General features: G+C 37.2%; 1 protein-coding gene across 1 annotated transcript; it reads right to left on the bottom strand.

Moving 5' to 3' along the window:
- Positions 1-4168: 4168 nt before the first annotated feature.
- LOC149812535 (ras-related protein RABA6b-like) lies at positions 4169-5592 on the bottom strand. Its single transcript, XM_089993321.1, has 2 exons — positions 5372-5592; positions 4169-4748 (listed from the first exon to the last, which is right to left on the bottom strand). The coding sequence occupies exons 1-2, from the start codon at positions 5590-5592 to the stop codon at positions 4298-4300; spliced, it is 672 nt and encodes a 223-aa protein (XP_089849447.1). The 3' UTR covers positions 4169-4297.
- Positions 5593-14076: the final 8484 nt, after the last annotated feature.

The raw sequence follows: 14076 nt of genomic DNA, 5'->3' as shown, positions 1-14076 counted from the left end.
TTAACTCACAGAAAAGCAGGCCCATTAAGCAATCTGCTCGTCATAAAAAAAAGACTATAGTGAAACATAAAAAATTCTCAAGGGAGATACATTATTTATGTATCAGTGTTACTTTTAATTTGAATGAAATCTGGTAGGGGCCCTAGCTTTGCCTTTAAAAAAAATACAATAAATTCAAGAAAGAAAAAATCAACTCCAAGTAAGGTGACAAAAAATTAATATTCTTATTTGGTAGCTAAAAAAAAGGACGCAATATTCATGCTTGGGGGCAATTGTATTGGTATTTAAATATTTGATTCATCAAAATTCTCAGTTTAAACTTTCAAGTTAGGGAGAGTGTTGGGTGTTCTTCCCCGAAGACGCATTGTTTGCTACAGTACGTGTTTGGGGGTCCGAATGAGCGCCATATATATAAGCATGTGGGGCTTGTATTCCCGTGTGTATTGGCATCACTTAACATCAGAGTCTGGTGTGGTTGCAAAGACTTAAGTACCCTTTCTTGCTATTCTTGCCATGAAACGACGGTTCGAGAAAATTATAAAAATGCCCTCCATTCAAAAAAAGGAAAACGACAGTTCGAGAAAAGGACATAATAATCGTTGCACACATGCTATCACAATAATCGTTATACAGAATCATACCCATAACAGTAAATCATTCACAGTAATCATTGTACATAGTAACCACTATCACAGTAATTGCTATACATAGTAATACCTATCACAATAAATCGTTCATAGTAATCGCTATGACAGTAATCGCTATCACATTAATGGTTACACATAATAATCGCTATTACAGTAATATCTATCACAGTAAATCGTGACAGAGATGATGAATTTATGTACCTTGGTCACACTTTTCTTCTTTTCATCCCCTCTCTCCATCCTCTACCTTTCTTGTTGCTCTGTCACCTCCCTCTGCTTTTCTACTTTTTTTTCCTTTGCTCCTTCACCTCCCTCCTCTGCTTTTCAATTTTTTCCTTTTTTTATTTCCTTCTTTTTCTCCTCCTGCTTTTTCCTTTTCCTTTTTATTCTCCTTTCCTTCTCTTCCTCCTGTTTCTTCCTTTCCCTTTCCTTCTCTTCCTCCTCCTGCTTTTTTCTTTCCATTTCCTTTTATTCCTCCTCTTGCTTTTTCCTTTCTCTTTCCTTATCTTCCTCGTCATCCTTCTCCTTTCTTTACCTTTCCTTCTCTTCCTCGTCCTCCTTCTCCTTCATTTGTCTTTCCTTTTCCTCCTCATCCTAATGCTTCTTCATTTGCCTTTCCTCTTCCATCTTCATCATTTGTCTTTCCTTCTCTTCCTTTTCCTTCTTATTCAATTGCCTTTCTCTCTCCTCCTCCTCTTTATTCTTTTTTTTGCATTTCCCTCTCCTTCGCCTCCTTCTTCATTTGCTTTATCTTCCTTTGCTTTTTAAAATATTGTTGCTTCATCATTTTTCTTTCCTTCTCTTCCTCCTCCTTTTTCTTCAATTGTCTTTCCCTCTCCTCCTCCTTCTTATTCTTTTTTTGCCTTTCCCTCTCCTCCTTCTCCTTCTTCATTTGCCTTTTCTTCCTTTGCTTTTCATTCTCCTCCTCCTTCCTCTGCCTTTCCCTCTCCTCCACCTTCTTTCTTTGCCTTTGCTTTTCATTCTCCTCCTCCTTCTTCCTTTGATTTTCCTTCTCTTCGTCATCCTTCTTCTTCTTCTTTATCTTTAGTTCTTCATAATTCTTCCTTTGCTCTTCAGCCTCAATATTTGATGGATAATCCTCCGCATAATACAATTCCAATGCTTTGTCCCTATTGCTATCATTCTCAATCTTCATTATATTTTGGTACCTTTCATAACGCTCATATAGATGGGACTGGCGGATAACTTCTCTAATAGTCATCCCATAGAACGGCATGGGATTTCTTGTCTTACGAGCTTTAGACATTGTTAACCTATACAACACATAAATTTAACTGCATCATTATATGTTACAACTGCTTCTCAAGTATATAATAATACAAATTATCTCATTTGTTAAACAATCACCAACATTATAAATCGCCATAATATTTGGCTTCATAAGTAAACATCATTGTAAGATTTAGCAAACTTAAGTACAAATCGAGGTAACTTCATAAATACACATCGCTAGTGCTTTAAATGTATAAATCGTTGCTGCTTCAAACTTACAAATTGTTATATAAATTATAACCTTCATACGTACATATTGTTGTAACGTTTGGCTTCATACGTAAACATTATTGTACGATTTATCAAACTTAAGTATAAATCATGGTAGTTTCATTAAATCATTATTGTTTCAAACATATAAATCTTTGTTGCATTAAACATACAAATCACTACGGATTTAAATGTATAAATCGTTCATGCTTCAAACATATAAATCGTTGTAGAAATGTAGTCTTCATAAGTATATATTGTTGAAATGTTTGGCATTTATAAGAACAAATTGTGCTAACTATTTTTCGATGCCCAGAAGGTGGATAGGTATAAATCAATTTGTTTCAGTATGAAAATAGGTGTTATTTAGCATGAAGACGGTCACCCAGTTGTAAGATTTAGCATTCATATTTACAAATCGATTTGTTTTCATAACAAAACCTTGGTAATCCGGCAGTAGAGAAGAAATACCCAGAAGGTAGACGTAGCTGATGGTGGCAATGATATTGTCACTGTGTAGACGATGGCAAGGGATGCTCCGGCGATAGTACACGACGACAAAGGGCGCTCTGGCGCAGATGATAGCAAAGGATGCTCCGAATGCAGCAAACGATAGCAAAGGAAGGTCCGGTGGCAGCAGATGACTGCAAAGGGGGTGTCATCAAAGGGAGCTCTTATTACAACAGATGGTGCAAAAGTTTATTGCTTAGGGCAAAAATAGAACGTTTGGACTTTGAAGAGTTAACATCATTCTTGAACCGACGTTTCACTTTTCTAGATGGAGGATCTCAACCCGTCGTTTCCCTTTTTTGAATGGAAAACATTTTTGTTATTTTCTTGAACCATCGTTTCATGACAATAATGACTCGAACCGGTATTTCATTTTTCTAGATGAAGGATCTTGCATCATCGTTTAACTTTTCTAAATGAAGGATACTTTTGTCCTTTTCTTGAACCATCATTTCATGATAAGAATGGTGAGAAAGGGTACTTTAAGTCTTTGCAATTGCACCGGATTCCAATGCTAAGTGATGCCGACACACACAGGGATACCACCCCTGCTTCGTTCAAGTTAGCTTCACACAATGCTTTAAGCTGCTGACCCAGTTGGTGAAACAGTGGATAAAATGTCAACGAGACATGTCATTACTATGGCTGTACAGTTTAAATAATGCTGTAATTTGTTAACAGTTTGTCTATTTGATCTCCTTTTGGACCCTTGAACAGCCATATATGATTTTCTACGCCCGAATCTAAGAGCGCCTTAGAAAAAACAAATGGTGGGAAGTTTTTATATTTGGGTGCAAGTACGGCATCTTACTGACCACATAAAATCTAATTAAAATGTCAACCGTCCAGTTTGTATCTATGATTTAAGGTAACAGAACAGCCTGACAAACATCGCAAGATTTATAAAAAATGTGTAAAAATATAGTGATATATCAGCTAGGGTTTTATGCCCTTCGTCACATATAGAGACATCTTCTTTTGAAAATTGGGTACGAGAGTTTCGGGCGTTGGGATGAGGGTTTTGAGGCTTTGTATCAAGCTTCTGTATTTCTTCACATCTTTCTAGTGGATTTTGTTCTAAGTGTGAAACCAGGTAAATATTGTCTTCATTTGTTTCTTTCTTCTCTCTATTTTATAGTTTGCTTCCTATTTGGTTGACGTTTACATAACACGTAAAATAATTCGGAGAGAGACAGAGAGAGGATAACGTTGAAACCTCAAAGCAAATACATGGTTAACCATCCGTGGACGGCTCACCTTGCCACATATTAGAGGAAGGGACCCTATCATGAACGTCAACCCTACCCGAATTCCACCCTTTTCTCATTCATCATCATCTCTCTCTCTCTCTCTCTCTCTCTCTCTCTCTCTCTCTCTCTCTCTCTCTCTCTCTCTCTCTCTCTCACACACACACACACACACACACACACGCACAGACAAAAAACACAAAAACATAATCAATAAATACAAGAAAACATAAAATGGTAGCAACCCTTTGTAATCCTGTGTCTCCTTCCTTCACGCACCTCAATTTTCGATATTTACATAGACACTCCTCACAATTCAATTTTAAGAACTCCCACGAATTTCTTTGTCAACAGAAAAAAAACAAAAAAACAACAGAAGACGAATAAAACTCAACCAGAAGAGCAACAATAATTCTTTCTTTTGGTGGCAGAAACTTCATCAATGTTCAGTATGGACTGGCCAGAACCCGGTTGCTGCGCCACTGCAACTGCGGCTTCCTTCCTCCTTGCCTCCAGTCTCCTCTTACTCATGATCTCGTGGATTTTGGAGATCATCCGCATGAAGGCCTCCTCAACATTCTTGTTCTCGAGGGCCGATGTCTCCATGAAGAAGAGATCCTCCCTCTCTGCTAACTCGACACCGTCCTCGACGCTGACCGCCCTCTGGCCGTCGAGATCCGATTTGTTACCAACAAGCATAATCACCATGCAGGGATCGCTGTGTTCCCTTAGTTCATTTAACCATCTCTCCACATTATCAAAAGTAACACGCCTAGTGATATCATACACCAAGAGCGCCCCAAGTGCACCACGGTAGTAAGAACTCGTTATGGCTCTGAATCTGATACAGTTCCATTGGTTATGATGCTTTGTGGTTAGTGTCATGATTCAATTCTTTTATATATATATATATATATATATATATATATATATATATATATATATATATATATATATATATATATATATATATATATAGTGTGTGTGTGTGTGTGTGTGTGTGTCCTAACCAATTTTATATATCCCAAAAAAAATTTATATATGCCCTAAACAATCTCATCTCCTAAATTCCCAGATGGCTTACCAAGCATGTGTAATTGTTTGCTAAAAACTTATAGATGTATTTTGTATAATTTGATTAACATAAAATTATATGCTTTTGATAAGGCATTTTCCATATTTATATGCGTTTTTATAGAGGAAAAAATCGACAACAAATATCACACTAAAACATGATGATGAAAAAACAAAGTTTTTGGTGAAATTGATTCGATCTAAAACAAGATTTTTAGTAAATAAACAATGATAAACATATTTACAGGTTCGCAAGAAATACTGGAAACTATGTTTTTGCGTTTAGGACGTTTTATAGCAGATAAAACTTTTTAGAAGCTACTAATTTTCTACAATAAAACTTATTTGTTTATTTGAGAGAGAGAGAGAGAGAGAGAGAGGCATGTTTACCGTTCTTGGCCGGCTGTGTCCCATATCTGAGCTTTTATGACGTGATCGCCGATGGTGACGGTCCGGTGCGCAAACTCAACACCGATGGTGGGCTTGGTGTCGAGGCGGAACTCATCGCCAGAGAATCGAGAGAGCAGGTTGGACTTTCCCACGGCCGAGTCCCCGATCAACACAGCCTTGAACAGGTAGTCGCACTCGTCGTCCACTGCCTGTACAACCATGCTTCTCGATCGATCCCCACTTTCAAATAAAGAGGAGATATATAATTGGCGATATATATATGCCAGACCACCGACCCACCACAAAGAATAGAAAAAGATCAGATCGATCAATATGGAGAGAGAGAGAGATCATAGGACCATATAGCTGCTGCTTGCGTTATGTTTTGAAAAATTCCCCGCTTTTCCTTTCTTTCCTTATTATTCTATTTTCTTGGCTATGGCTGAATCCAGGTTAGGCTGTTGTCAATTCCGGGTAGGGCTGGATCTGGTCAATACATCAGTCCAGGCCCTACCAAACCATGGAAAAGGTCCGGTTAGGATCTTGTTTCAATTGATAGATGGACCTTGCAACATGGTCTACGAAAAAGCTGCCTATTCTGTAAATCAGAACTTTGTAGTGCAGTAACGGTGGATTACACAGACGAAATTTACCAGTGGGTCACACTTAGGTAGCTCATTAACTCCCTGCTATGACCGGACTTGCTATCATTGTGTACTATTGTCGGTTCAAGCAGCATGTGATAGATGGCCCCAGCTAAGATCAGCAGCATGTTTAGGAAGACCCCTACCAGAAATTACAAAAGACATCTAAAAGGAAATTCCCTAGGACCTTACTATTGCCCCAAGCAATAGCCCGCATAGTTTTGATGTTAACTAAAAAGAATTAAATGGCAAGTTCGTCAATGTGGTTCGAGCGTCTGGATCTGTTCGTTATGGTGTTGGACCATGTGATGGATCTTTTTCCTTTCCAACGTGAGCAGATAATGTGCTCCCCTAAGATCCAAAGGCCCACCACTCGTGGTGAGAGCACAAAACTTGAGCACTTGGTCGACAATCCAAATCATTGATACACTACGCCGGTGGAGCTACATGTTGGAAGCATGCACCTAACGATCAATGGTTCTCATTTTTTTGCTTCAGTGCGTGTTCGGGGGGTGCACATATAACCTGACCCGGAAAGGGACTCAATACTAAACAACTCTGCCAACGAAGGTTACACTGTTGCCTCTTGCAAAATATTATCTTATTCTCTTGCTTTTCCATTCCAACCTACTTTTCTTGCACACGGTCTGGTGTCTCATTCTTGGTTGACAAAGATTTTGAAAGATCCGAAGAGGATTATACCGAGGGCAGTTTGCTTGCCATGGAAAACACCGTGTGTTTAACCGCGATCCCCACCACGGCAATGCGCATGCGCACGGCAGTCGGCTTTCCATAAGGAGTGATCTTTCTGTGAAAGAAGCAACGCATAAACACCTCGATTAGATTTGGATCCTTGAATTAATCTGCTGTTGTAGCCCTGCGATAAAAGTGTTGCATGACAGTAAATGTGAAGCCACTCACTGTCGTTGTGCAGAACATAGTTATCAGGAAATGAAATGGATACAAGAGTGAAGCGGAAACGGCAAAGCGAGTGTTAAAAAAGTAGCATGAAGCAGGAAGTAATATATAGTTACCAAGCAATTGTGCAAATTCTCAAGAAAATTGATCATGTGAGGAGACGCATCATCAATTGGACAAAACATCAAGGTCAAACCAGATTTAAAGATATCCAAACTAGGGAGGAAAAGTTAAACTCTATACAAAATGCTATAGACAATATTGTCAGCACTGCCCAAGCTGAAATTCTTGCTAGGGAGCATGACTTCCTTGCTAGAGAAATGGCGCATAAGACATGAGATTAGATGGAGGCAACGTGCATGGATCACATGGCTCAAAGATGGAGATCATAACACAAGGTACTTCCACTCATATGTCTTTAATAGAAGAAGATTCAGCCACATCTCTTTTATCAATCATGAAAATTTACAGGTTCAAGGTGACTCATTACAATCTCAGTTTACTAGTGTGTTTATGAAAAGATATAGCTGTCACTCAACTTGTAAAGTGAATCTTGATCGGATGTTGCTTAATGCTCTAAATAATGAGCAAAAGGTCTTACTTTCAAGCTCGTTTACAATTGATGAATTACGGCTTGTTATGTGGTCCATGCCTACAAGTAAAGCAACTGAATCAGACGGGTTTCCCATTGAGTTCTTCAAAGCTATTTGTGATGATTGCAAGGAGGACCTATGCAGCCTACTTCAAGAATTTTACTCATTTGCCTCTCTATCTAAATCTTTGCGTAGATCTATGATAGTGTGAATATAACACTAAGTCATATTTTAAGTTCATTACATTGAACCTTACTCTCAAGCTCGTGCTTCACTCGTTCTCCTACGAGTGCTATCATGAAATAATCATGACAGATCTCATTCTCAATCTCAGAATGACATTAGGGTTCACACTTTGTATCACATTAAGCATGCAACGAGGTAGAGTCTCTATATCGTTAAATCATCGGTGACCCACTCTCTATGGTGACTAGACTCTAGCCATGAATTAGGTAGTCATTTCCACAGGTCACCACTTTCGGGATTTAAGGAATTAAGCATGTTAATCTCAATATAAAATTCAAATGATACAACCATATACAAGGGACTCAAGGCTAATCACAATCTCATCACAATGCATGTTATTTGTAGATTATAATATAGATATGTTTCATAAAACAATCTCTTTCAAATATGCATGATATATCATGATTGGCGTATACATACAGTCATCTTATTGCAATAAACTTATGCATCATCATTATATACATATCATGTTCACACTCAAGAGTTACTGTAATATCATATATTTTCATACTTAGTCATTTTCTGGGTTTTTTAAAATTTGGCTAAGTATAGAAGAAAATTGTTTGAACCTCGATCTTAAACCAATGATTTTGAGTATGGGCTTGGCCTAGGTCTCATCAACTAGGTCTAAACGAGCCACTTAAAACATGAAGAAAAGTTTAATTTTCAACTTTTCAATTCAAGCAAAATTCAAGTTATTTTTGGGCGAAACTCAAAAGTTGATATTCGTGTAATATGTCGTCGGATGCATCTCAAAATGCCGAGAACAACGGTATGTTATTTTTTTAAATTTGAGTTTTGGTTGGCTTAGAAATCATATTTTTTTTTAAAAAAAGATCAATTTATCGTATTGGATACAGATTTGGATCATACTGAATTCAATGGGTTTGATCCAAATTATTATGGATATGGACTCTATCCAAGACCCATAATAATCTTGATTTGGTCCCGTCCAAATTTTATTAGGATTTTGAAAATAGATTTGGTTCTTGGATCCAAATTCAAATTCATGCCCAATAATTTTATAGCTTTAAATTCATTTAGGAGCTTTAAATTGGAGTTAACTAAGGTTAAAAAACCTCCTTATATAATTTTGTTATTTTTGGAAAGTTTTAAATAATTATTAATTATTTAATGGGCTTCCTGTCAACCCTTGTTTATTTAAAAAGTAAAATCCCACAAACATCTTGTCAAAGTTGAGATGTGACCTTGATTCACTTTTCTTTCCTTCTTTTTTTGGTCATGCTTTGACACTGATCACACTATTGTTCTCAAATTTGTCAACTGCCATGCATATAATTTGGATTTCATTTGCTTGTAAGCCAGAAGATTCCAGCCATGACAGTTTCATTGTTAATCAATATACTCAAATTATACTCCCCAAGAACTGGTCAGCATCTTAGACAATTCAAGGGGCAGGTCTAGCAACACCTGACAGGTGCTGACAGACCTTGCCAAGGCCCAGCTGATTGGCTGGGCAGGTATTTCTTAAAAAAAAAACTACCTCAGTTATGCATTTCCAAATTTTTATTTAAATTAAATTTGGTTTTGTGCATGAAAGGAGAATGGGACTTTCACTTGTCTTCAAAATTTTTATTTGTTTCTTGGTGGTAAATAAGTTTTCAGATTTGCTTATGATGATGGATGCAGTTTTATGCACGTAAACTAATGAATATTCACATGATTGCAGTTGGAAGATCATACTTAGTTAAAGTGTTATTTGCATAGTTGCTTCACATGCTTGTGTATACATGAAGTTGATACATTTTTTTTCATGTAAATGATTGCATGAGTGTTCACATGTTTTAATTAAAATGATTCATGAATGAAAATATATATTTGGCATGAATATGTAGATTGGATAAAAGTATGCATATGTGAATTCATGCATATGAATATTATTGTTTCATGCACATGGTTAAATTGGTATATATGAATGTGCATTTGGAAGCATGTTGACATCATTGCATATATTGTATGTTATTATGATTTTTGCACATGATGCATAGGTGATAAAAATGGATCATCGTGGGTCTGATGAGCTTTGAGCTTGGATTGCTTTTTTGATTATTTTTCATGCATTGCAAAAATCACATTGACATTATTTTTTATATTGCATTGTTCTATGTTTTCCACGGGGGGTGATTCTGTGATGAGCCTCACATTTAAAAATGCAAATTGTGGTATTAATTTGGTATGTTGAATTGCAAATTAATGAAATGACTATTAATAATAAGATAAAGAAAAAAACAGTGTAATATATGTTCTGAGATGTCTCATCAGGAGTATAGGACTCTTGGAGATGCAGTTTTGGGAAAATCGAAAGGATACAAAAACTCTGTGTGCATTGTTATTGCTCCTGAACTCGATATTGAAGTTCTTTTTCCTGACCACGGTTTTAGGGAGTTTATGTCACTTTGCTTGGGGTGATGTGTAGACACAACTATTATTTTGGTATACCAATAAAAGTGATGCTTGTGAATGGGTGGTCCCTAGTGTCCGAACATTAGATGGGTAGTCTAATATTCTAAAGGATGTTTCGGTCGAGGGCTAAGTTTAGAATACAGTAATAAAATATTACTTGTGTGCTAAGTTACCTTGAGAACCCTACTTGACCTCCGGAATTCTTACCCATTTGGTGTATCCGCAGGCAACTGTAATAAAAAGAGAAACTTAAATTGTGTGCATATTAATAGAGACATGCATATAATAAGAGAACTTGATAAAGATAAAAATTTATTCATACATGAGCACTAACATCATGCATCTTTCTGTTATGCATTAGATCATGCATATTTATTTATTTTCTTTACTTATGATGTATGGTTGAATTTTATGATATTGCATCATGTTGCATGATGAATGTCTTTACTGCTTATGAAATTATGAAAAGTGTTTGAGTAGCATCCCTATTGCATGAATCCTATATGTATTCTTTATACTCATTTGTTTTATTAGAGATATTCGCACGTAGAATTTTTTGGATTCTGACACCCTACTTTTTATGTTTTTTGCAACCTCAAATGCCCAGTGAGGTGACTTGCTAATGAGAGGAGCTACGAGAGGATCACGTGACTATTTGGTAAACTTCTATGGACAGCGGGGCTCTTTTCTTTTATTTTTTTATGCATTCTAATGTTCTTATTTAATTGTCTCATGACTTTATCATTTTTTAATTAATAAAGTTGATTCAGTTTGGGTTGGGTTTGAAAGATAAGGTGTAAGATCCCTTGTGGTTGGTTGAGTTATCTAGTTGGGAATGGAACTGTAAAGGCCCCGAGTTTCTGGGGACACTTTCGCAATTGAGTAAAAAAATTTATACTTTTTCATGAGTACGATTTGAGGTCGTTACAGCTACATTTCTAAACATGCTAATATACAACAATAATAATAATATACAACACAATATGGTTTGTTCACAACTAAGACTGCTTATAATATCCCTGAACTCGAATATGAATGTTGTATTCTAGTTGCAATCAAGTCTCAAATAGCTCTAACAATAGAATCTGATTATCACACAAGCATATTCATATTAATACACATACCTTCTTTATATTTTTAAAAAATTACCAAAATACCCCTCTTGAGTTACTCATCAAACCTTAATTTTTGTGCCACTAATTTGACCATAACCATAAGACAAGAAGATTTCTCTCTATGATATGAGTCCAATGCACCAAACTTCACTCAATTTTAAGTTCAGAATGCAAAGTTATACCCATTTTACTTAATCGGATATTGGGTACACATAAAGATAATTTGGTCATTTCAACTCTTATGATTTGACCTGACTCATCCTAGGTTAAAATAGGTTCGGTCTGAGTTTAGAGTACTAGGTTTATTGAAAAAAAACTATCAGACTGGATCCAGATCTAGTTTTGATTCTCAATTGGATTCTCAAAATTCATAATTAATCACAAAATGGATCCAGATCTAGTTTTGATCTGAATAAAAAACTATCAGACTGGATCCAGAGCGAGTTCTGATTTGCATCTAGAACTGATCTATCCAGTTATGAGTTGGATCCAAATGCAGCTCTGATCTTGATCTAGAACTGGTCCATCTAGCTATGAGTTGGATCCAAATCCAACTCTGATATGGATCCAGCACTGATCTAAACCATTTTAAAATGGATCTAGATCCAGTTCTGATCTAAATCTAAATTTGTCAGAGAGGATCCAGATTCAAATTTTGTCTGGATTCATTTTAACTTGGATTGGTCTAGATCGACTGGACCCAGATCCAAGCATAGAACTGAGACCCTGTCAGACCCAACTTGGTCTGGGTTCACACCCAAACCAGTTCGGTCTGCTTGAATCGATATGATTGAGTCAGACCGGTTCAGTCAACCCCTTTTTCTTTTTTTCTTTTTTTACTCGGTTCGGTATGCACCTAAACCGACCTAAGGCTCGGTAGCTGGGTATAAGGAAGAAGGGACACAGCCCCCTTCCTAACTTTTTCCCTCTTTGTGGCCGGGGTCAGCAACCATGGTTGCCGGTTTTGTTGTCTGTGTTTTTTTTTTCTGCAACCTACTGTAAGTTATGGTTGTCGGCCTTCTAAACGAAAGGAAAAGAAGAAGAAAAGAATTGCATTCCTATGGTGGTCGTTGGCCTCGTGATAACTCTCTCTTCCTTTCTCTTTGCAACTCTCTTTCTCATTTTTTTTTTCAAACTCTCTCCCACTTTGTGTGTATTGAAGTGAAGCAAGAGGGTGCAACGTCAAAGCTCTTTATAAAACTCTCACGGTGGGTGAGGATCGTGGGGGTTAAGGTTTATTCCCTCCCTCCCCCCATCCCATTACGCCAAACTTCTTTGGGGCTTGTTTGCGAGCTTGTTTGGCGGCATTTGCCAGTTTCAGATGAAATCTGTGTATAAGCAATTCCATGATATTAACGTCTATTTTATGACTTTTGATTATGGTAGCAGTACAATTAAAAAGGAAGACTTCACCATTGTTCTCTCTTTTCTTTAAGAAAGGAATAAGATCAACGAGGTGTAACATTGATTATCTGCTTCTTTTGTACAGTTACCTATTCTTGTATGAAACCATAACAGGCACAAATGTTGAGTTGCTAACAGCAGATGTAGATACTGCTTCCATCTTGCTCTCAATCTGGTATCTTCAACTGTGAACACTAACCATTTCAGTTGATGCCACTTTTGTCTGGGTTTGTGTTTTCAATTACCAGAGAACAGGGCCAAACTGGGTATGCGTTAGTAAACAAATATCTAATTTTTTGGGTCATATAGAAAAGATGAATTTTTCTTTGCCCTTCCAGATCCCGTTTGACGGATCAATGGCACATGTTACTTAGTGAGAGCATTGTGGAGTAACTAGGGGTGCACACTAGCCAGGTTCGAGCCTAGGGCTGGCTTGAACTCAGGTCGTAAAAAAGCACATGTTCAAGCTCTGCTCGAGCTTGAGCCAAGCTTGAAAAGTGGCTGTTTGTGACTGGATCGGGCCGAGCTTGAGCAGGTCTCATCTCAGCTTGAGCTGACCATGCTTAACTAAAAAATTAGATGAGTGGAAGAGAGCTAGGATTTGATCTCAGCACTCCATGAAAACCCACTGACTTACACATTAGGGTGAAGCCCCTTTTTTCATTAGATTTGTCAAAAAAATGGTATATATACTAAACCTAAGGTATCATATACCTATATGAGCCGAGCTTTATCAGTCTAATCAAGCTTGACTACCTGTTCAAGATCAGCTTGTTTATCTATATCGAGCTTGAAGCATTGTTCAAACTTGGCTCATTTATTTTTTCATACGAATTCAAACCGAGCTTAAATAGGTCGGGCTTGAGCTAGCTCAGCTCATTGTGCAGCCCCAGGTAAAACTACATCCCATGGCGTTAGATGAAAGGAGTGTTTGATGATTCTTTGGTTAATGCATCTCTTGGGATATGCATAGAAATTGTTGCTTAGGATATCAACATTTTTGGCTATTTACAGCGCGCTCAATGTAGCCTTTGGGCTGAGTGAATCAAACGTGTCTTGATGGACATATTTGTGAAAAAGATTGCCTCTAGTCTCCGGTTGTATAAAGATGATCACATTGAAAGCATTTTCACACTGATCACAACTTAAATCTTTATTCAATAAACTTTGTTAGACCAAAGCACAAGATGTAAGATCTCTGGCACTAAACTATGACAGCAAAGGTTAAAGTGGGATGATCCCTCATCAATCTTAGTAGGCTTGTCCAACCAAGCCTTCTATGCTTTCTTGGGGATGTACATGCAAGTTCGACTGACAATTAGATGAGGACTTAAAAAAGCTACCCATAGAAATATACAAAC

The sequence above is a fragment of the Nuphar pumila genome, chromosome 17 (assembly GCF_984573655.1).
Source record: "Nuphar pumila chromosome 17, dmNupPumi1.hap1.1, whole genome shotgun sequence".
NCBI classification, from domain to species: Eukaryota; Viridiplantae; Streptophyta; class Magnoliopsida; order Nymphaeales; family Nymphaeaceae; genus Nuphar; species Nuphar pumila.
Note: the sequence above shows the minus strand (reverse complement) of the source record. Positions and strands in the feature narration are given on the sequence as shown.

Bases quoted from the DNA above. Each gene is read 5' to 3' on its own strand.
- LOC149812535 (XM_089993321.1), bottom strand. From the start codon at position 5,592: ATGGTTGTACAGGCAGTGGACGACGAGTGCGACTACCTGTTCAAGGCT. The intron at 4,749-5,371 runs GTAAACATGCCT...GAACTGTATCAG, and splicing joins GACACAGCCGGCCAAGAACG to ATTCAGAGCCATAACGAGTT.